Below are 23,166 nucleotides of genomic sequence, written 5' to 3' on the forward strand. Positions count from 1 at the left end.
TCAACCCTCTCACATTTACACACACTCCTCCTCCTCCTCCTCCTCGAGGCCTTCACAGAGAGAAAGAGAAAACATTTCAAAAAAAATAAAAAAAAATAAGCCTCTTTCTCTCTCTGAATTTCTAAGCCTCTCTCACAACAATGGAGGAGCCACAACCAGGACCCAGCCCGTTACGCAAAATGATTTTGGTGTCATCAATGGCGGCCGGTATCCAATTCGGGTGGGCCCTACAGCTCTCCCTTCTCACCCCATATGTTCAAACCCTAGGCGTCCCGCACGCTTGGGCCTCATTTATTTGGCTATGTGGCCCGATATCTGGGCTGCTGGTGCAGCCCATTGTGGGCTACAGCAGCGACCGATGCCAATCCCGTTTCGGTCGTCGCCGTCCCTTTATCCTAGCCGGGTCTTTGGCCGTCGCCATTGCCGTGTTCCTAATTGGTTACGCGGCCGATATAGGACACGCGGCAGGCGACAACCTGACCCAAAAGACTCGGCCACGTGCAGTGGCGATCTTCGTGATCGGGTTTTGGATCCTCGACGTGGCTAACAACATGCTCCAGGGTCCATGCCGTGCCTTTCTGGGCGACCTCGCTGCCGGGGATGAGAAAAAGACAAAGGCAGCCAACGCCTTCTTCTCTTTCTTCATGGCCGTCGGCAACATCCTGGGCTATGCTGCGGGATCCTACGACGGCCTCCACCGCCTCTTCCCCTTCACGGAAACCGAGGCATGCAACGTCTTCTGCGCAAACCTCAAGAGTTGCTTCTTCTTCGCTATCGTCCTCCTGGTGGTCCTCACCACCTTGGTGCTGATTACCGTGAAAGAAACTCCCTACACGCCAAAGGCAGAGAAGGAAACCAAAGATGCAGAGAAGACACACTTCTCGTGCTTCTGCGGAGAACTTTGTCTTGCATTCAAGGGGCTGAAGAGGCCAATGTGGATGTTGATGTTGGTGACCGCCGTGAACTGGATCGCGTGGTTCCCTTACTTTTTGTTCGACACCGATTGGATGGGTCGTGAGGTGTATGGTGGTGACGTGGGGCAGAAGGCGTACGATTCGGGAGTTCATGCAGGTTCTCTAGGGCTAATGTTGAACGCGGTGGTGTTGGCTGTGATGTCATTGGCAATTGAACCGTTGGGGCGTGTGGTTGGGGGAATCAAGTGGTTGTGGGGAATCGTTAACATCTTGTTGGCTATATGCTTGGGAATGACCGTTCTCATCACAAAGATCGCTGAGCATGAACGTCTTCTTAACCCTGCTTTGGTTGGGAACCCTTCCCTCGGTATCAAAGTTGGCTCCATGGTTTTCTTCTCTGTCCTTGGAATCCCTCTTGCGGTAAATACACTTTAACTTGTTTCTTATAAAATAAATTGGACCTGACTAGTAATGCATGTCAATTTTATTTGACCTTAACCTAAACTAGTTAGTGCTTTCTTTGGGTGTAACCAGATTACTTTCAGTGTCCCATTTGCTCTAGCATCTATATACTCCAGCACTTCCGGAGCAGGCCAAGGTAATAATTAAGCAAAAAGTCATATCATTACTCTCTTCAAAAAATTATTTCTTTTTCAAAAGTTAAGCTTTATCAAAAGATTTGTTAAACAAAGTTTTATACAGACAAAAAAAAGGTATATAGTTTTTTATTATGGAAATTGACCAGAAGATATAATTTCACATAGACCAAAATGTATAACATTTATTTCTGTTTCAAAAAAAATTTCAGGTCTATCTTTGGGTGTCCTTAATATTGCAATTGTCGTTCCACAGGTTAGAATCCATTTATTACTTCATAAATATGGCGTGAAATAGAATAAAAAAAAATCTAACGATGAGTTACCTATTTGGTTTATACAGATGATAGTATCAACCATAAGTGGACCTTGGGATGCCTTGTTCGGCGGTGGAAACTTGCCTGCATTCGTGTTGGGTGCGGTGGCCGCTGTCGTGAGTGCAATATTAGCAGTTCTTCTGCTGCCAACTCCAAAGAAAGCTGATGAGGCCAGGGCTTCTAGCCTCAACATGGGAAGTTTGCATTAGTGTGTCTATTATAGGGCTTTACATGCTTCGCTTTCAACCTTGCTTTGATATGGGAAAAAGGACTGAGTCTTTAGATTCGAAGTGGGTGTATGCATGTGTATATTAGATATTAGACATGGGTTTTAGATACTTCCATAGCCACTTTATGTCCAAGAACAAACATTAATTTGTAAACTTTGGTGCGACAATTATAGCGAATAGAAAATCATTTAACATGCATCTTTTTATTTCACACATTAAAAAAATATCATAATAAATATATATATTATCATATTATAAAAGAAATATTTGAAAAGTAGAGTATATAATTTTGTCCTAGCCTTTTCATCAATATATGTATATTTTTTATTTTGATGTGTATTTCACTCCAATCATCTCCAATCAATTAATTTCTTTTATTTTTATTTTTAAATTAAATTTTAATAATTTTTTTAAAATCTTATCAGTTAAGAATAATATTATATTAAAATTTAAATTTTTTATTTTAAAGTTAAAATATAATTTACATATTGAAATATATGTGTTTATAATAAATTTTAATTATAGTATATATAATTTGTAAAATATAAATTAATTATATTTGTTTATAATAAACTACATTCATTACCGATCTTTTGTAATTAAAATCAGTTTTAAACTCAAAAAGGTTAATTTGGAATCCTAAATACCCATTATTCCAATATTTTTTTAATCGATTTTTAATTATAATATAATTTTTATATTTAAAACATATTAATTTATTACTAAAATTAATTATATAAAATAAATTTATATTATTTACAATGTACGAATTAAAATAATAATTACTGATAAATTGGATATAATAAAAAATTGAAACGTGCATGGTTTGGATTCAAGGAATATCAAATCAAGTTCATTTTTAAACTAATTTTTTAAATTGTATTTCAAAATGGGACCACTCTACTTTTGTCAAAACCTGTTTGGTTTTTGTTGAATTGGTTTTAAGAAAAATCGGTTATAGTTATTTTAAATTACGATTTCAAAAACAATTATTTACAATTTTTCTTTACTCTAAATGTTATTGTGAGTAGCATAGCTTAGATACCTCGGTCACTCACACATCTGTTAGAAAGCTTTTTAGAATGAACTAAGAACCCCCAATTGAGACACATAATCTTTTCCTTAAATCAGTTGCCTAAATGGGAATTGTCTTGTTGGAGCATAATCGTCACAATGGTTAGGCACCATCAACTTTTAAATTCACAAAATTCAAATAATTTAAATAGTTGACAATATAAATTTTAGAATTCTAAACCTAATATAACCTACATATAAGTGGTTAATCAAATATATAGTAGAATTTAGAATACTCAACATTTGTATAAAATTACATGTCGTCTAAAATAATTCTAAAATTCATTATTGAGAAATACAAAGAATATATTTATTTTACACATTTTAATCCATTATTTAAAAGAGTGTATTGGTAACACTTTTATTCATTAATTTACTCTATCCCATGGAAGTTTTCTACTGATAACTAAAAAAAATGCACTTGTTAATTAATTGGGCCCAAACTCAATAAACATACATGGTAGTTATGTTTCAAAAAATTATATTTTTTAATCAGACATATATTACTTTGTTAGTTTACTAAAAATATTAGTAGGAAGAATTTGAACCTATCACATTTTTCTTCTCTTTTTCATTGATCCTTAACTGCTTCCTTCTCATTTATCAAGCCAATTATATATCTCCTAAAAAATTGTATAATATTATACGCTCTCATTGAAAATTTGTTAAACTACTCTTTTAACCTATTTTACGAACACAAGATCACCAATCAATAAAATATAGATTAATCCAAAAAATTCTAACATAGGTATTGTACTATTTTTGTTATGATACCACAAATATTTTCTAATAGACAATTATATTTAAATTAAGTAAGACTATTATTGATCGTAAGATATGTGTCTATAATGAAAATAATAAAATACGGCGTTGCAATTTTAGATGCATGCCAAGATTGAGGAAAAAGTGAATGTTGTTTATCAAAAAGATGAAAAGTTTTCCGTAATAGCAAAAGACTTAAAGAAAGAAATACAATTTTTTAGGTAATAATAATAAATAATGAAATTAACAATTAAAATCATAGATTTTATGCAAAATTTATCCTAATTTATATATCAGATAAATTAAGTCACATTATAGTATTATGTAAAAGAAACAAAAAATGCGATTAAAAAATTAATTTACAAATATTGTATGGAAAAATATTGAAAAGTATAATAAACATAAAATTCAAATACATTTTTATTAAAAATTTATTTTCATTTGAGAGGAAAGATTTTAAAATAAATAAAAAAAGTAATCCAGTGACACAAAATTGTTATTTAATTAAGATTTTGAGAAGATTAGCTTATAAAACATATATATTTTTAAAATATCAAATATATATATTAATGTAATACGTAAAATTGATGAATATATATATATATATATATATATATATATATATATAAATATATATATATAAATTTTAATTATTATTTGTCATAAAGTATATTTTAAATAACCAAAATACAATTGCACGATTAGTGCTAATATGGTAACTGTCTCTTATATTTGCGACCAAAAACAGCAGTAAACTAATGCGGTCTCAAAGTTGGTTGTGATATAAAAAATAAGTTTAATTAATTATTTAGTTTTTATAATTTTCAAACTTATCTATCTTAGTTTATATAATTAATAAGTGGAGTTTTAGTTCCGCAAGTTTAATAAGTGCATTTTTTAGTCCTGAAATGAATTTGTTTAATTCTTAGGTTTATATTTTAATTCTTAAGATGAATCTGTCATTATTTTTTTTTAATCCGTTAGTTAAAATTTTTAACGACAAAGACCTTTTGAGAATTAAAATGTAAACTTTAAAAACTAAAAAATTTATGGACTAAAATTGATAAATTTAGAAGCTATACTAATTAAATGAGTAATTAAACCTAAAAATTAATTTAAAAATCATTTTATGATTACAGATTTTGTAAATGATTCAGACTCTATATAGCTACCAAAGTAACTTGGTAGCTAAATCTGTCACAAAAATATATTATTTTTAATTTTAAAAAAAAGAATTAGGGATTGTTATGTCAGTCTTTGATTCACTAGTTGAGTAATAAGTATAAATAATAATTTTAAAATTATATATTTTTAGTGACTATATTTTTCAATAAGTATTTTGGTTGTTAAATTCTTTACAACAACAACATATTATTATTATTATTATTATTATTATTATTATTTAATATTTTTTTATTATTCATAAGTCACATCGTCTTGTTATGTTACAAGTGACCCTCCTTCAACTTGGTAAGCCTAGGTCTTCAAATTTCAACCTCTAACTCATCAATATGTATTACAAAAGTGAAGAAAAAGCTTTTTCCTAGATTATCCAAAGAACATAAATACAAGTTTGTTTTATTGGTCAAACACAATAGGAAACAAAAAAACATACCATAATAAAGAAACATATTTAAAATACAAGATGGTGAATTTGAAAGAGTCTAGGAGGATTCTTAGAGCACCTATAAGTGGAAGGTCAATTCCACAAGTCTAGCAAGATATAATAATTTTTATTTCAAGATATAAAGATGGACATGATTCATGTGCAACATTTTTTAATCAAGACATCAGCAAATTCTTATTTTGACATGGATTAGGAAGTGTCTTTTTTGCTTATATTCCTCCCTTAATTTGATCCTTAATAGATGGAGCCTTACCAATATTAGAGTTACATTTTTGAACATTTATTTATGCTAACTTAACTCCTTCAAAAGTTTTTAAAACTTTTTGTTACCACCTGATTATCGCCCAACATTAACAATCCCTTTAAATTCCATAACATCACGGTTTCTTGATTTTTGTTGTTTCTTATTTTTAGTAACAACAGTCCAATCTCCATACAATTCCTCATTTGCCCCTTATTTCTTCTATTCCTATTAATATCTCATTAATGTTAGGGTTGATTGTCATTCTGCCATTAGGTTCCCTATGTTTTGTCCATGTTCTTGTGAATTGATGACCAGCCTTCGTGCTTCAAACTTAGTGTGTGAACAACTACCCTCTCTAGGACTATACAATTCCATATCATTGTGGTTTCTTTATTTTTGTTGTTTCTTATTTTTAGTAATAACAATCCAATCTCCAAACAATTCCTCTTCTACCCTCTAGTTCCTTTGTCACCATTAATGACCTCATTAATCCTAGGGTTGATTGTCATGTTGCCAATAGGTCCCCCACATTCTGCTCATGTTATTGTGAACTGAAAACCTAGCATTTGTGCTTCAACCTTAGTGTTCTCTATGGCTATATGACTCCACATCACCACAGGTTCTTGATTTTTGTTGTTTCTTACTTTTAGCAACAACAATCCAATCTCCATACAATTCCTCATTTGCCCTTTATTTCCACTATCTTTATTAATGACCTCATTAATGTCATAGTTGATCGTTGTGTTCTCATTAGGTCCCTATATTTTTCTCATGTTCTTGTGAATTGATTACCAATCTTTGTGCTTTGGCCTTAGTGTGTAGACAACAATTATCTCTATGACGATACAATTCACATCTTTTGCAAATATATGAAGACCTTCATATTCTACATTGAACCAAAATTGTGGAACCAAACTTTGTTGAAGTATAACCATTTTCTAAACTCAAATGTTTTAATGAAAACAAACTTTTGAGAAGTAAATTCTAAATCTCCATGCTACTAATGATTTGCTTTGAGTACTTGAGTCAAGGCAAGACTTGATCAAAAAGTTTCAAGAAAAGGTGTGAAACATTAATTTGCATCATTCCCACACTCTAGACAAAGACTTTACAACATAAGAAGCAAGAATACTAGAAAGAAAGTTGATCATAAGCATGAAAGACTAATTATGCTTTCTCAAATCAAAGTGTAACAAGATTAAAAGTTGTGTATGATCAAAAGCAGGATTTAAAGATATCTTTAGTCAAGAGTAGTATCAAAATATACACATAGCTTGAATTTCATCAGAAGTGGAACTGTTGAGCAAAAGAATAAAGACATTGAAGTTTATATTGTTCAAAAGCACAAACCAAAAATAAAGTTAGATGTCATGTATCAGTGTAATAAAGTACTGAATCAAAAGTAACAAGTTCTACAAAAGACATGCAAGAAATTAATAAACACAAAACTTACAAAAGATTATAAACAAAGAAACCAAAAGAAGAAAAGATCATTGCATCAACATTGCAATTACCATAAGAAATGCTATCAAAAGATTCTACAAAAAGACTAGCTGAAGAAGAAAGAGAAGTCATGAGCCAGTAACAATAACGAGCACCAACTATCACAATTTCAAATTCAAATTGTGCAAGTTGTATGATAAACTACTTTTTGAGTGATAGTATGTGTGAGTTTTTGTGTCATTTTCATGCATTTTTTCTTTGCAGAACTCACGTTTGAACACAAGTTTTGTCTTGTAGAAGTATAGTTGCTCAATAAAGTGAAAGATTTGAAAATTGCATGTTTCCTAAAGATTTGAAGAATTCTGTCACTTGACTATGATCGTGGTACATTCATCACTATCATCGTAAGCAGTATGACCATGACAAAATAATGACATCCCATCTAAACAACATCAACTTTTGACAACGATCATGGTAAATTCACTAGGACCATAGTCTACACCATAAAGGTTGTAGTTGTTCTACAACACACCAAAGCTTCAACATCACAAGTTTCCAACCACAACTGTGGTGGAGTTAAGCACGATTATAGTGTGCCTTTCTAGCTGATATCTTTAAGAAACAATAAATAAGGATTGTTTTTTTGTAACTTTGACATATTTGACCTAATTTACGAATTTTAGAGCACTTTGAGGGGTTTTGAGAGTTTTGAAGTATGGACAACACTGTGAAGATGAATCGTGATCATCGTTTTTACCTTGTGGTATGTCTACGCTAATTTCTTATAGGCTTTCTACTTTTGTTTTGATCATAAGCATCATCCAAGTTTGGCAGATATGATGTAACTGTCCAATTCTACCCTTTTCTATGTTCTTAATGAAATTCCTTAGTATTTTATGTTAATTAATCATCTTTCTCATTTTTATTGTTTATTTGAAAATTGATCAATCTTATGCTTAATCAAATGTATTGTGGTGATCATCTCTGTATGTTTGGTAGACATAGGTAGAGACCATTTTACACCAAATTATATGATAAAATTGTTTGGATAATCTTCGATGGATTAATTAATCCTTAATTGATCAACCTTTGGAATTGGTTATAACCTTTGACTTAAATCAATATATCTATAATCAATTAAGTATTGGTTTAAAGAAAAAAGAAACATTAGACCTTGATCATAGGCTTTTGATTGACTTTGGGAATCAATAATTAAATGTGGTAAGAATTTCATATGAAATATAATTAGGGAAAAATTAGTATTAGTGAATCATAATCCTTAGTCGTTTTCAATATCACTTAAATCTCTCTTTTGTGATAGTTTATTAGCTTTCTTTTAAAAAAAACCAAAAGCCACAAAAATACTTCAATCTTCTTTTTAAATTATCTCAACTGTTTAGTTTAATAATTTTGATTATTTGAGAATACAACTGGTTTCTAGGGTTACTACTGTTCGTGTATTGGCAAGTGTACCGATTTGCACAAGTAGTATTTAAAACGGTAAGACCGAGTATCGTATCCACAGGGAATTTGTTTCACTTAGATTATGTATATTCAGTATGTAAACACTTTTTAGCTTTTGAAATAAAATAAAGATTCAATGATGGTTTAATTTTCTACAATCAACTACTCTACTTATCAACTTACGAAATAAACTGGAAGCTATAAAAGATGCGATAAATATCAAGATAAAAGTGTCGGGGAGTCTTCTACTGAACTTTCTCTTGCCGTATAATTTTTTTTTTCTATTTAACGTTATTCTAACGCTCTTGCATCAAGTAGATACTCAAACCATGATTCCTCACAAGAATGAGCCTAACTCTCTTAGCTTTTGTTCTTGATTCCCCAACAAACTCGTTCTAAAAGAATTGCAATACACGCACAATGCAAAACATACTAGATTACTGCATTCTATTTCTAGATACACAGGCCTCTAGCTTGCTCTATCAAGTTCTAAGGTTTTAAAGTATTTTCCAACACTCAAAAGCCTATTAAACATACAAATGGATGATCAAGCCACAAGCATGTAAAATATATGCAGATAGAAGCAAAGAACACCAGAAAATAACATTAAGTAGATAGTTAGAGGTTTACATTAAGAGAGTTCAGTAGAATACTCCCCAATAATGAAGTTCCAAGCCTTCCATTACAAGAAATGCTTCATACAACTAGAAAAATGAATGTTTTTGTGAAAGAAAATGGAAAAGGGTTAAAAAGAATGTCTTCTCTATAGCCTATCTGCCTTCTTCTCTCTGCTTTCACGTAGCTTCAGTCGTGTCTAGCTTGGTGACCTTTGGTTTCCCACCAACTCAATCTTTTAAAGGCTCTTGGACTTCTCAGCACACGAAGGCTCGCTCAGTGAGCGTGTCTCGCTAAGCGAGAGTAAGTGAAAATCCGTTAAGCGAGCTTGGGCGCGCTAAGCACGAGAAAAGACAACATTCTCGTTGGGCGGGCTGGCTGTGTGCTAAGCGCGCTGATCTCTGACTTATCCTCTTCTAGGATTTTGCATCTGCTAAGTGAGTTGGTTGCCTCGCTTATCAAATAAGGCTCGGTTAGTCAATCTGCCTCGCTAAGTGAGTTCATCAGCAACTTTTTACACATTTTCTTCTTTAGCCTACAAACTAAGTTGAATTCAACATTAGGTCACAAAAATGACATTTGTACTCTATAAATTCACACAAGAATAAAAATATTTACAATTTCCTCAAAAAGAACCATAAATTGAAGGCACATTGCTATTTTCTTAGAAATTTTCAATGCACTAAGAACTCATGAATAACAATTAATAACTATTGCATGAGGTATACTTACCCTTGTGCGAGCACTATTTTTTATGCATTGTTGTATTAGAGTTAAGGAAGAAGATGTGTCAACATATAAAGTTTAGAAGCAGTAGGAAACAACCAACAACCAACTATGTGAAAGAGACAGTTTGCAACAGTTTCACTTGGACTTTAATTTTCTTCAACAACTAGTAACAAATACTTCTATACTTATAAAGAACCTGGACATATTGAAAGGAAGAAAATTAGGATAAATAATGTAATATCAAGAAGTCAAGCTATAAAAAGAAATAATTTGCTTCTAATACTTGTCTTCTTTAGCCCAAACACTCTAGGATTTGAAGCCAAATTATTCCAACCCATAGAGTGTTTGTAATCACCTCCACTCAAGGAACCTTACTAAAGAGAGCATACCGAAGGTGTCATAGGAGTATGTTCTTAAGAAGAACCTTTTAGGAAAGGGAAAAATCTTAAAAGAGCAATTAGGGGATTGTTGCATCTAGAGTTCGAGTGATCATACTAGTTATTGTGTGAGCTAATGAGTAGTAATTATTACTTGGGGTGAAGCTTGAAGAGAATTTTTGATAGAATACTTGGATAAAACCTAGAGAGGCTTAGATAATACTAGGTGAAGAGTCTGCAAAGGCTTAAACAATATAAATTAGCGAAAATCCTAAGGAAGTACCTTGTTGTTGGCGCTTTAATTAGCGAAAATCCTATAATTGTAGGGATTGACTATAACCCAAAGTTGTGGGTCAACTAATATAAATTTTATGTATACTGTCTTCCTTTTCTTTTATGCTTCTCATGCATTGGTCTACTTCATTTCCATCAATCATTTAAGAAGTATTTAAATATATGCTAAGTTATTATTCTTTACACTTAAACAAGAATTTTCAAAGAGGTTTTAACTTTAGAAGTAACATTAGTAACACCCTTTAGAATCAGATTCTAGATATCTTGAGAAGTAACACCCTTTAAGATATTTAATATACTTTGATTTATCGCTTGATACCTTAAACAAGAAAGGAAGCATCCCCTTCTAATAAACTTTTGATATCCAAGCAAAAGCTTGATGATATATATCGAAAGCAATGTTTTCATTTTGTAGAAAAAGGCCAAGGTTTGTTGAGTGTCACTGTTTAACCCCTTTTAGTGACCAACGGATTCACTTCACACTTTACCCACTATTGTTTGACTCAAATTAATCTCAACACACACTTTTGTAAACTTTCCTCTCAAGGCATCAATGTTTCTAATATTCACCTACACTAGTCTACCAACCATGGTTGTCAAAGCTAACACAATACTATCATCATAATACTTCATCCTAAAGCATGAAAACCTTATCCAAATTGAAGTGCTTTCAATTTTAATCTCAAAAGCGACAAAGTATGGTATCCGTGGCCTAACAACTAAATAATGATCATACATAATCCAAGGGCCCCTACAAATAACCAATCCACATAAAAATCATGCCCTATATCTACTACTTTCTTACCACGTAATTTATCCCACACAGTAAGGAAAATGATTTTCCCCCCTAAAATATGCACAATAATAAAATCTTTCCATGGACACCACAACTTCTACAAGAAACTTTAATCGACAAAGCATTTAGGCTTCAACTGATCCACATCTTCAAACTCTTTTTAACTTATTTTTTGCTGTCGAAAATCTATTAATTTTATTGATAATTAATTAATTATGGTCAAAAAATTTAATTGATTATTATTATTGGAGTCTTCTTTTTTAATTAAACTTTTTTCTATTTATAAGATTAGAATATGAAATTTTATTAAAAAACACAAACTCAAATTTACTTACACAAACAATTTGTTAGTATTATCTTTTTTTTATTCAAATAAAACTCGATTATTTAAGAAAAAAAGATAACAAAAAGCGGTAACGGTTTTTTTTTTATCGGCCGAAAAGCTGTAACGTACAGTGTAACCCTTTCGGTCCTCTCCCTATGCTGCGAGTCAAATAAAGTGAGTTTTCTTGATTAAATTTGACACCATAGGCCCCAATCCCATGGTTGCCAATTGCTGTGCATAAACGAACGAAGGAAAAAGAAACGGAGAAAAAGGCACCTTTTCACCAAAGTAGTCGACACAAAATATACTTCCTCTCTTCTTCTCCTAATACACTCCAAAATTTTGCCTCCCTCAATCGTCATTGCTTCTAGAACATATACTTCCTATCTCTTTATCCCCTGAAACAATCCCAAATTTTCTCCATATAATTTAGCCTAGGTTTCTAATTCAAGATAAATCAAATCCAACTCAACTATTAGAATCACTATATATATATATATTATCCAAAACTTTTACGTAAATGATGACATCCACAAAGATTAAATTTAGTAAAATGACCACAATATCGGTTAGAATTAGGATACAAAAAATGCAGAAAGTAAACCCAACTTCGCCAATGGATAAACATAGCCATTCATAATTATCAATTAGTTATCCTTAAAGAACACATGCAACGTAAAAAATGGGTAGTTTTTGCCACCATTAGCTAATTACTATACGATACAAATCCTATTATTATCTTAAATTTTGAACCACTCATCCCAATGTTAAAAGTCATATATAAACTCTTCAACCCTCTCACATTTACACACACTCCTCCTCCTCCTTGAGGCTTTCACAGAGAGAAAGAGAAAACATTTCAAAAAAAATAAAAAAAAATAAGCCTCTTTCTCTCTCTGAATTTCTAAGCCTCTCTCACAACAATGGAGGAGCCACAACCAGGACCCAACCCGTTACGCAAAATGATTTTGGTGTCATCAATGGCGGCCGGTATCCAATTCGGGTGGGCCTTACAGCTCTCCCTTCTCACCCCATATGTTCAAACCCTAGGCGTCCCGCACGCTTGGGCCTCATTTATTTGGCTATGTGGCCCGATATCTGGGCTGCTGGTGCAGCCCATTGTGGGCTACAGCAGCGACCGATGCCAATCCCGTTTCGGTCGTCGCCGTCCCTTTATCCTAGCCGGGTCTTTGGCCGTCGCCATTGCCGTGTTCCTAATTGGTTACGCGGCCGATATAGGACACGCGGCAGGCGACAACCTGACCCAAAAGACTCGGCCACGTGCAGTGGCGATCTTCGTGATCGGGTTTTGGATCCTCGACGTGGCTAACAACATGCTCCAGGGTCCATGCCGTGCCTTTCTGGGCGACCTCGCTGCCGGGGATGAGAAAAAGACAAAGGCAGCCAACGCCTTCTTCTCTTTCTTCATGGCCGTCGGCAACATCCTGGGCTATGCTGCGGGATCCTACGACGGCCTCCACCGCCTCTTCCCCTTCACGGAAACCGAGGCATGCAACGTCTTCTGCGCAAACCTCAAGAGTTGCTTCTTCTTCGCTATCGTCCTCCTGGTGGTCCTCACCACCTTGGTGCTGATTACCGTGAAAGAAACTCCCTACACGCCAAAGGCAGAGAAGGAAACCAAAGATGCAGAGAAGACACACTTCTCGTGCTTCTGCGGAGAACTTTGTCTTGCATTCAAGGGGCTGAAGAGGCCAATGTGGATGTTGATGTTGGTGACCGCCGTGAACTGGATCGCGTGGTTCCCTTACTTTTTGTTCGACACCGATTGGATGGGTCGTGAGGTGTATGGTGGTGACGTGGGGCAGAAGGCGTACGATTCGGGAGTTCATGCAGGTTCTCTAGGGCTAATGTTAAACGCGATGGTGTTGGCTGTGATGTCATTGGCAATTGAACCGTTGGGGCGTGTGGTTGGGGGAATCAAGTGGTTGTGGGGAATCGTTAACATCTTGTTGGCTATATGCTTGGGAATGACCGTTCTCATCACAAAGATCGCTGAGCATGAACGTCTTCTCAACCCTGCTTTGGTTGGTAACCCTTCCCTCGGTATCAAAGTTGGTTCCATGGTTTTCTTCTCTGTCCTTGGAATCCCTCTTGCGGTAAATACACTTTAACTTGTTTCTTATAAAAAATAAATTGGACCTGACTAGTAATGCATATCAATTTTATTTTACCTAAACCTAAACTAATTAGTGCTTTCTTTGGGTGTAACCAGATTACTTTCAGTGTCCCATTTGCTCTAGCATCTATATACTCCAGCACTTCCGGAGCAGGCCAAGGTAATAATTAAGCAAAACACAAAGTCATATCATTACTCTCTTAAAAAAATTATTTCTTTTTCAAAAGTTAAGCTTTATCAAATGATTTTTTAAACAAAGTTTTACACAGACAAAAAAAAGGTATATAGTTTTTTATTATGGAAATTGACCAGAAGATATAATTTCATATAGACCAAAATGTATAACATTTATTTCTGTTTCAAAAAAAATTTCAGGTCTATCTTTGGGTGTCCTTAATATTGCAATTGTCGTTCCACAGGTTAGAATCCATTTAGTGCTTCATAAATATGGCATTTGATTACATTATTCCGCAAGTGGTATAATATATTGAATTTGGCCTGAAATAGAATAAAAAAAAATCTAACGATGAGTTACCTATTTGGTTTATACAGATGATAGTATCAACCATAAGTGGACCTTGGGATGCCTTGTTCGGCGGTGGAAACTTGCCTGCATTCGTGTTGGGTGCGGTGGCCGCCGTCGTGAGTGCAATATTAGCAGTTCTTCTGCTGCCAACTCCAAAGAAAGCTGATGAGGTCAGGGCTTCTAGCCTCAACATGGGAAGTTTGCATTAGTGTGTCTATTATAGGGCTTTACATGTTTCACTTTCAACCTTGCTTTGATATGGGAAAAAGAACTTAGTCTTTAGATTCGAAGTGGGTGTGTGCATGTGTATATTAGGTATTAGACATGGGTTTTAGATGCTTCCATAGCCACTTTATGTCCAAGGACAAACATTAATTTGTAAACTTTGGTGCGACAATTATACCGAATAGAAAATCATTAAACATACATCTTTTTATTTCACACATTAAAAAATATCATAATAAATATATATATTATCATATTATAAAAGAAATATTTGAAAAGTAGAGTATATAATTTGTCCTAGGCTTTTCATCAATATATGCATATTTTTTATTTTGATCTGTATTTCACACGGTACTCCCTATTTAGTGAAATAATACACTCGCAATCATCTCCAATCAATGTCTTTTATTTTTATTTTTAAATTAAATTTTAATAATTTTTTAAAAATCTTATCAGTTAAGAATAATATTATATTAAAATTCAAATTTTTTATTTTAAATTTAAAATATAATTTACATATTGAAATATATCTGTTTATAATAAATTTTAATTATAGTATATATAATTTGTAAAATATAAATTAATTATATTTGTTTATAATGTACTACATTCAATACCGATCTTTTGTAATTAAAATCAGTATAAACTCAAACAGGTTTGGAATCCTAAATACCCATTATTCAACTATTTTTTTTTATCAAATTTTAATTGTAATATAATTTGTATATTTAAAAATATTAATTTGTTACTCAAATTAATTATATAAATAAATCTATATTATTTACTAATAAATTGGATATAATAAAAAACAGAGACATGCATGGTTTGGATTCATGGAATATCAAATCAAGTTCATTTTTAAACCAATTATTTAAATTGTATTTCAAAATGGGACCACTCTACTTTTGTCAAAAACCTGTTTGGTTTTTGTTGAATTGGTTTTATGAAAAATCGGTTATAGTTATTTTAAATCACAATTTCAAAACAATTATTTACAATTTTTCTTTACTCTAAATGTTATGAAGAGTAGCATAGCTTAGATACCTGGGTCAGTCACAGAACTGTCAGAAAGCTTTTTACAATGAACTAAGAACCCGCAATTGAGACACATAATCTTTTCCTTATGTTTGAATAAAAAAATTTAAAATGTTGAGAAATTTTAAATTATAAGAATTTCAAATACTTCAATTGAAATTCTTTTATTTTCAAAATTTTGTGTTTGGATAAAAAAAATTAAAATTATAAGGATGAAAAAAATGAATGAAAAAAGAAAGAGAAAATATAATTGGTGTGCTAGTCATACGTGTTTCGCTATACTCACACCCGATCGATATTTTAGGAGTTCAGACGATGTTTCTTGAAGAAGATTATAAGAAGAAAATTTCAATTTCTCACCTTTTAGAAGGAAATTGAAATTTCAGATTTTTAGTTGTTTAAAATTCTGTTTTAAAATTTCAAAATTTTAAATTCTTCATAAAAAGCATCCAAACAATGAATTCTAAATTATAGAAATTTAAATTCTCTAATAAATTACTTTCCTCACTTAAAATTCTCTATTCAAACATACTCTAAATCAGTTACCTAAATGGGAATTGTCTTGTTCGAGCATAATCTCACAATGGTTAGGCAACCCCAATATTCACATCATCAACTCTTAAATTCACAAAATTCAAATTAAATAGTTGACAATATAAATTTTATAATTCTAAGCCTAATATAACCTACATATAAATGGTTAATCAAATATATAGTAGAATTTAGAATACTTAACAGAATAATCGTCGGAAATAATTCTTAAATTCATTATTGAGAAATACAAAGAATACATTTATTTTACACACTTTAATCCATTATTTAAAAGAATGTGTTTATAACACTTTTATTTATTATTTTACTCGATCTCATGGAAGTTTTCTATTAATAACTATAAAAAAATGCACTTGTTAATTAATTGGGCCCAAACCCAATAAACATACATGTTAGTTATGTTTCAAAAAATTATATTTTTGAATCAGACAAATATTACTTTATTAGTTTACTAAAAATATTAATAGGAAGAATTTGAACCTACACACCTTTTTCTTCTCTTTTTCATTGATCCTTAAGTGCCTCCTTCTCATTCATCTAGCCAATCATATATCTCCTAAAAAATTATATAGTATTATACGCTCTCATTGAAAATTTGTTAAACTACTCATTTAACCCATTTTACGAACCCAAGATCACCCATCAATAAAATATAGATTAATTCAAAAAATTCTAACATGATTATTGTACTATTTCTGTTATGATACCACAAATATTCTCTAATAGACAATTATATTTAAATTAAGACAGACTATTATTAATTGTAAATTTTTTTTTTCTCAAAATATTTTAGACAATTATTACATGTTCAATCAAGATTTAAACTAGAGATCACTACTTAATATGAAATAACCGTGGCCCAAAACTTTACTGACCTACTCCTATAGTATAAATTAGAACAACAATGTTATTTGGTACGAAACCAAATAACAAGAATCACTCGAATTTTGAATCAACGACATCAATTATCTTTCAAATAAATCTCAAGTAAAATTTAAATAAACTATTTAAATAGATTTCAATTGAAGTGAACGCATTCCTGATATGTTACGAAACAGTTTTCATAACAATTAGGATTATCCAAATTAAAATCCTCCAGTTGGAGAATATGACTCTTACTTCACTCTCTCAATTACTCTCTTTTTTTCTTTTTCTTTGGAATGCGCATTTCACACGTTATCTTTGCAACTAGCCGAAAGATATGTTTGTCAACCATTTCAAACTATCACTTTTCTTAATTATATTTATGTTTATTTTAAAATAATTTTATACCATAATTTAAATTATTGATTATGAATCTATTTTTTATGTTTAAATTTTGTATTTATTATAAATTTTAGTTATATACTAATATATTGATGGCATAGAAAGCCAAAGAAACAATACTTGTGGGAGTCTCAAAGGACCCAGCCATAACTTGCCGTTCTACCCCTACGTACAAAACTATCCCCATTAAATTTAGCCCAGCCATTGGGTGGGTATTTCCCAGCCCAATAACATTTGGATTTGGTTTTACATGTTATTAAATGTTAACCTACCCAACATGGCTGGTTTCATAAGTTGTTGTGGTGGAGATTGTCCAATTAAAAACCTAAGACAACTGTTCTGCTCATATCTTCTAAATTTTGTAAGAGAAAAATGCCAAAAAGGACATCAGACAAGGAAAGTTAGTGCCCCCAACCACTATTAAGTGTTACCATTAAAATTAATATCTAGTATTCAATTTTCACGAAAGACTTTAATAAAATTTGAAGTTAAATAAATGAAAATAATATAATCGTGATGATTAATTATTTTTCAGCGGTGCCATATGATAAGAACGGATTGAGGTACGAAATGCACGAAGTGGACGTGTTATAAGTTTTTTTTTTTTTTTGGTATATGACGAGTTACCATCTATTATGTGTAATTATTTTTTAAAATAATAAATTAAAATATTAAAAGAAAAGAAAGAAAGAAAAAAAAAAGATAACAATCTTCTAATTTTATCCGAATTGTAACCCAAATCGTCCCCTCCAACCGCCGCACAAAAGTTAGGTTTCCTTTTTTTTTTTTTTTTATTATTGTTCCCCGTTGTTAGGGGCATCAAAGATTTAATTTTTATCTATTGTATGTGTTTAACAGCGTTTCTAAGGAAGAAACACAAGTGTAAAAATTGCTTGTTTAAGATTTGTTGGTTTCTTAGAAGTGGCCTTAGCTAGCAAAAAATCACTCAAGTAAAAAAAAAGTTTTATTGCACTTAAACATCATTTTAGAATTTTAAATTAAATTCAAACAAATTTAATCTGACTCACTGTAACCCAAACCGCATGTCATATTCAAATTTATCCCAAATATCATAATCAATCCAAAACCCATATTTATTTTAGCACGAGAGTTTAGTGTCATTAAAGTATAAGGACTTTTTTTAGTTTAATATCTATATATTAATAGTGTAAAATAATTTTATATTATATCATTTAATCACAAATAATCAATTGTGTTGTATGAAGGTTAAAAAAAGAGTATTCTTATTTTTTATTTTTATTTTCCTCCAACTTCTAGTTTTTGGTTATAGTATTTCAGTTTTCACTTGATTACAATTAATAATTTTGAGTATTAATCTTTGTTTTCCTAAACAACTGTTTATTCTGAAATGTTTTCACATATTATTTCCCACAAAAGTGTATGTTACCAATTAGGTTACATTCATTAAGTTATAATAACTTTTTTAATAAGGAAAAAAATATGAAATGAAAATGATATGACAGTTAAGACAAAAAATGTAAAAAACATTCTGTAGCAATAGTGAGTGAAAATAGCATTATTTAAAGGAGTATTATAACTTTTATAACACTTTCTCACAATACTTTTTACATAAAAAGAAGCAGATAAGTAAAGAAGATAAAAGTATAAATAAGATAGGCAATGTTATTTTTATGCTTCAAATTAAATAAGATAAGCAATGTGAAAAGGAATAAGAGAAAAATAAACTATCAAATAAGTAATTGAGAGAACATTGTAAAAGTAGCATTTCCCTTATTATCATTAATTGATATAAAGTCTTAAAACTAAGACTCCTCCTTAATCACCACATTCCTCTGAACACTGAAACAGACTAAAATTATACAAGAGGAAGGGTCTTCCAAGTTCCAACCACTGCAATTATGTACAATCACACCAAACTCTACAATTACTATGTTCAGTGGGTGCTACAAAAGGTTATAAATGTAGCACTTGGTGGGTCTATTACTTAATTACACACCAGCTTCAATTCAAATCTTAAAAGACTATCCAAATTTTCTTCTTTTATTACTTTCTTTTTTTGGTTTCTTCCTATTAAAGCAGGGGACAAAACTGAAACATGCAAAACTCGATTAACTAGTGAAAGCCCCCTGCCATCATGCTTGAAGCCTTGGCCTCATCAGCTGGCTTTGGAGTTGGCAGCAAGACAATCGCCATTATGGCGCTCAATGCGGCCGCCGCGGCACCCACCATGAAAGCCGGCAAGTTGCCACCACCAAACAAAGCATCCCAAGGACCACTTAATGTAGACACCACCATCTGTACATTCACATGTGTATACAACATAATCAAATAATTGCATAATTTTTATTATTCTTTATTCAGAGTATCTGATCCAGAATCAAAGATTAATCTCTCAGAGATATGAATCAGACAAATTAAATATACGAGGAAGTGAATTCTAACCTGTGGCACCACAATTGCAAGATTGAGGACTCCCAAAGATAAACCTGAAGCAAAGAAAAAAAGGTTAGTGAAAGTGTAAAACCCAATTGGCTACATGAATTAGCCCAAGTTTGAGAAGAATTTATTTAATTGAGTGTGTGTTTAGTATAACCCAATTTGCGAAAAGTAAAATATTTAAAGTTACTTTTATGAATTTAAGTATAAATAAATTGTAATTAAAATAATCTAATTCTGACAAGTTGTGAATTGGTGTGTTTACCTTGGCCTGCTCCTGAAGCGCTGCAGTATATTGATGCTAGAGCAAATGGAACACTGAAAGTAATCTGAACACAAGAACAACAAAAAGTGTATATTAGTTTAAGGCAACTGGGTATTATTCAAGGATTTCAACTTTTTTCCATGCTTCTCAATGTTTATAATTGTCCTGTAAACCTCGTTTTTTATGTGACTTTATCTTCACATCAAGAATAAAGGTCATGTCTCTATTTCATATTAAAAAAAAAGTCATATATCTTTAATCATTTTTTAAATCTCTATTTGAATTATGCAATATCAGACATAAATTAGGTAATACCTGCCAAAAAAAATTAGACTGACATGAAGTCCAAACTGAAACTCCACCGGTCAAAAGAGTCTACCTTTTAAGATTTTTCAAGATTCTTCAATACAAAACTAGTAATCAATAAAACTTTTTCTTTTTAACTTGCTAATTTTCTAAAGAAATTATAATTGAGTACTTCAAATTAATAAAACTATCACAAACTTGAGAAACTCAATTATAAAAATGGACTCAATAACAATTTTATTTTAGTTCAAAAATCTAATTAAATATTTTCAAAAGAAAAATACACTGCTCTATGAAACCTAAAAATTAAAAGAAAAAATAACTTGATAAAATTTATTATAAAAAATGTGTAAATAATAAAACTGGGAAGGGCCCTACTGTATAACAACACCCACTAAAATTACCGTCCAGAATCATTTCTGACCAAGTACGAAGAAAAATAAAACAAAAACGTGAAGTACACAACCCCGAAAAACAACCACACACTCTCTGATTAATTTTTTTCATATCTCAAATTTCTTATTGCGCATTCAATTATTCTTATCTTTAATCATTTTTTTTTATCTAAGGTTCAATCTCAAAATTTTATTTAAAACATCAAATTCAGTATCACTGTGAGAATTAATTCTGATCCTCTAATAAAATTTAAATCACCCTAATGATGGTCTAATGATTTGAAATAATTTTTAAAAGGAAAAGTTAAAATTTGTTATTATTTGTTAAATGTTACTTAAAAAAACGCAGTGATTTAGGCGTAGTTGTCGAGAGAGAAGAGAGAAGAACATTACCGCAAGAGGAACTCCGAGAACCCCAAAGAAAACCATGGACCCAACCACCACCCCTTCGGAGGGGTGACCCACGGCGGCGGGATTCATCTTGCGCTGGTGCTCCGCCACCTTGGTGATCACCACCGTCATTCCGAACCCAATTGCCAGAATAAAGTTCACAATCGCCCACAGCCTCTTCACTCCCCCAACCATCTTCCCCAACGGCTCCACCGCCAGCGACATGAAGCCCAAAACGACGGCGTTTACCATCAGCCCTAGCGACCCAACGCGCACTCCATTGGCGTACGCGTCCTCCCCCACTTGACCACCGTACACCTCGCGCCCCATCCAATCGGTGTCGAACAAAAAGTAAGGGAACCACCCCACCCAGTTCACAGCTGTCACCAGCATCAGCATCCACATCGGTCTCTTGAGCTCTTTCAGAGCACCGAAAAGCTGAAAGAAGCACGAGGGTTGCGTGGCGTCATCCAAGGCCCGTGCTTCCACTTGCTTGTCCTTTACGTAGAGCAGAGCAACCGTTGCTAAAAACAGCAGCAAGAGGATTGAGAAAAAGAAGCAGCTCTTGAGATTTGCGCAGAACACGTCGCAGGCCTTGGTCTCCGTGAAGGGAAACATCTTGTGGAGACCTTTGTAGGACCCTGCTGCGTAACCTAGCACGTTGCCCACGGCCATGAAAAACGAGAAAAAACCGTTAGCAATTCTTGTTTTTCGTTGGTCGCCGGCAGCTAGGTCTGCTAGAAAGGCGCGACAGGGTCCTTGAAGCATGTTGTTGGCCACGTCTAGGATCCAAAATCCTATGACGAAGACCCCGACCGCTCGGGGTCGGGTCGTTTTCGATATGTCGTCGCCCGCCGCGTATCCTATATCGGCTGCGTAACCAATGAGGAACACGGCGACGGCGACGGCTAAGGCGCCCCCGAGAATAAAGGGGCGCCTGCGACCAAAGCGGGAGGTACAGTGGTCGCTGTAGTAGCCCACAATGGGCTGTACCACGAGCCCGGAAATGGGCCCGCAGAGCCAGATGAAGGAGGCCGCCGCGTGGGGGACTCCTAAAAGCTGAACGTAGGGGGTTAGAAGAGAGAGCTGGAGAGCCCACCCGAACTGTATGCCGGCGGCGATGGACGCCACGGCAAACATTTTTCGGAGTGGGCTCGCTTGGGCCGGGCCGGCCTCCAGACTAAGGGTGGTGGAAGTGTTGGAAGGTTTTGTTGGGTCGTTGGGTTTGGTGGGAGATGGTGCCTCCATGGTGAATACTTAATAATGACCTCGAGAGAAGAAAAAGAAGAAGAAGAAGAAGAAGAGAGAAACGTGGTTTCTGAATGTGTTTTCTCACTCTGAAGGTTGAAGAAGATCACAAGGAGAAGGAACAAGAGAAAGATATGTTGTGTGAAGCAAGAAGGAGTGGGGGGATTTTATAGCGTGGGGAGAATGGGTTGGACTAAATTTGGCATGGACATGGAAGTATGACTTAAGATGTGTGGATATATAATTTTATGATGATGGATAATTTTAAAGTTTATTATCGCTTTTTCAGTTAATTTAGGTTGCTTTGGTATAGAGGGTTATTACGTGGAGAAAGAGAGAGAGAGAGAGTTCAAAATGCAAGTTGGTCCTACTCTCGCTGCTTCCTCGAAGTGCTGTGGGTTTTGCTTTTATTTATCTTTTCACACCCTTTAACTTTAATGCATGAATTTTGTTCTTCACGGTTAAACATTTAGGAGTAGGAAAAGTGATGTGTGAATTGAACGCTTGTGTCACTCACTAGACACTTAAAAGAAAAAAAAAAAACATCAAAATGTAAGTATGATAAATAATAGAATATATGATAATTAAAAAATAAA

General features: G+C 33.1%; 3 protein-coding genes across 3 annotated transcripts; 2 read left to right on the plus strand and 1 right to left on the minus strand.

Moving 5' to 3' along the window:
• The first annotated feature begins 24 nt into the window (after positions 1 to 24).
• LOC100785899 (sucrose transport protein SUC8) lies at positions 25 to 2,255 on the plus strand. Its single transcript, XM_003548029.3, has 4 exons — positions 25 to 1,334; positions 1,449 to 1,512; positions 1,723 to 1,766; positions 1,854 to 2,255. The coding sequence occupies exons 1-4, from the start codon at positions 141 to 143 to the stop codon at positions 2,034 to 2,036; spliced, it is 1,485 nt and encodes a 494-aa protein (XP_003548077.1). The 5' UTR covers positions 25 to 140; the 3' UTR covers positions 2,037 to 2,255.
• A 10,357-nt stretch (positions 2,256 to 12,612) lies between these two features.
• On the plus strand, positions 12,613 to 14,896 carry LOC100798776 (sucrose transport protein SUC8). Its single transcript, XM_006599386.3, has 4 exons — positions 12,613 to 13,924; positions 14,041 to 14,104; positions 14,320 to 14,363; positions 14,497 to 14,896. Exons 1-4 carry the CDS (start codon positions 12,731 to 12,733, stop codon positions 14,677 to 14,679), a joined length of 1,485 nt encoding a protein of 494 aa, XP_006599449.1. The 5' UTR covers positions 12,613 to 12,730; the 3' UTR covers positions 14,680 to 14,896.
• Positions 14,897 to 19,283: 4,387 nt separating this feature from the next.
• On the minus strand, positions 19,284 to 22,907 carry LOC100786411 (sucrose transport protein SUC8). The gene is made up of 4 exons (XM_003548030.5): positions 21,326 to 22,907; positions 20,232 to 20,295; positions 19,973 to 20,016; positions 19,284 to 19,825 (listed from the first exon to the last, which is right to left on the minus strand). Exons 1-4 carry the CDS (start codon positions 22,568 to 22,570, stop codon positions 19,643 to 19,645), a joined length of 1,536 nt encoding a protein of 511 aa, XP_003548078.1. The 5' UTR covers positions 22,571 to 22,907; the 3' UTR covers positions 19,284 to 19,642.
• Between the last annotated feature and the right edge of the window lie 259 nt (positions 22,908 to 23,166).

Source organism: Glycine max, chromosome 16 (assembly GCF_000004515.6).
Source record: "Glycine max cultivar Williams 82 chromosome 16, Glycine_max_v4.0, whole genome shotgun sequence".
Taxonomy (NCBI): Eukaryota; Viridiplantae; Streptophyta; class Magnoliopsida; order Fabales; family Fabaceae; genus Glycine; species Glycine max.

Bases quoted from the DNA above. Each gene is read 5' to 3' on its own strand.
- LOC100798776 (XM_006599386.3), top strand. From the start codon at position 12,731: ATGGAGGAGCCACAACCAGGACCCAACCCGTTACGCAAAATGATTTTG. The intron at 13,925-14,040 runs GTAAATACACTT...GGGTGTAACCAG, and splicing joins TCCTTGGAATCCCTCTTGCG to ATTACTTTCAGTGTCCCATT. The intron at 14,364-14,496 runs GTTAGAATCCAT...TGGTTTATACAG, and splicing joins TTGCAATTGTCGTTCCACAG to ATGATAGTATCAACCATAAG.
- LOC100786411 (XM_003548030.5), bottom strand. From the start codon at position 22,570: ATGGAGGCACCATCTCCCACCAAACCCAACGACCCAACAAAACCTTCC. The intron at 20,296-21,325 runs GTAATGTTCTTC...TCTTGTGTTCAG, and splicing joins TTCTCGGAGTTCCTCTTGCG to ATTACTTTCAGTGTTCCATT. The intron at 20,017-20,231 runs GTAAACACACCA...TCTTTGCTTCAG, and splicing joins CGCTTCAGGAGCAGGCCAAG to GTTTATCTTTGGGAGTCCTC.
- LOC100785899 (XM_003548029.3), top strand. From the start codon at position 141: ATGGAGGAGCCACAACCAGGACCCAGCCCGTTACGCAAAATGATTTTG. The intron at 1,513-1,722 runs GTAATAATTAAG...AAAAAATTTCAG, and splicing joins CACTTCCGGAGCAGGCCAAG to GTCTATCTTTGGGTGTCCTT. The intron at 1,767-1,853 runs GTTAGAATCCAT...TGGTTTATACAG, and splicing joins TTGCAATTGTCGTTCCACAG to ATGATAGTATCAACCATAAG.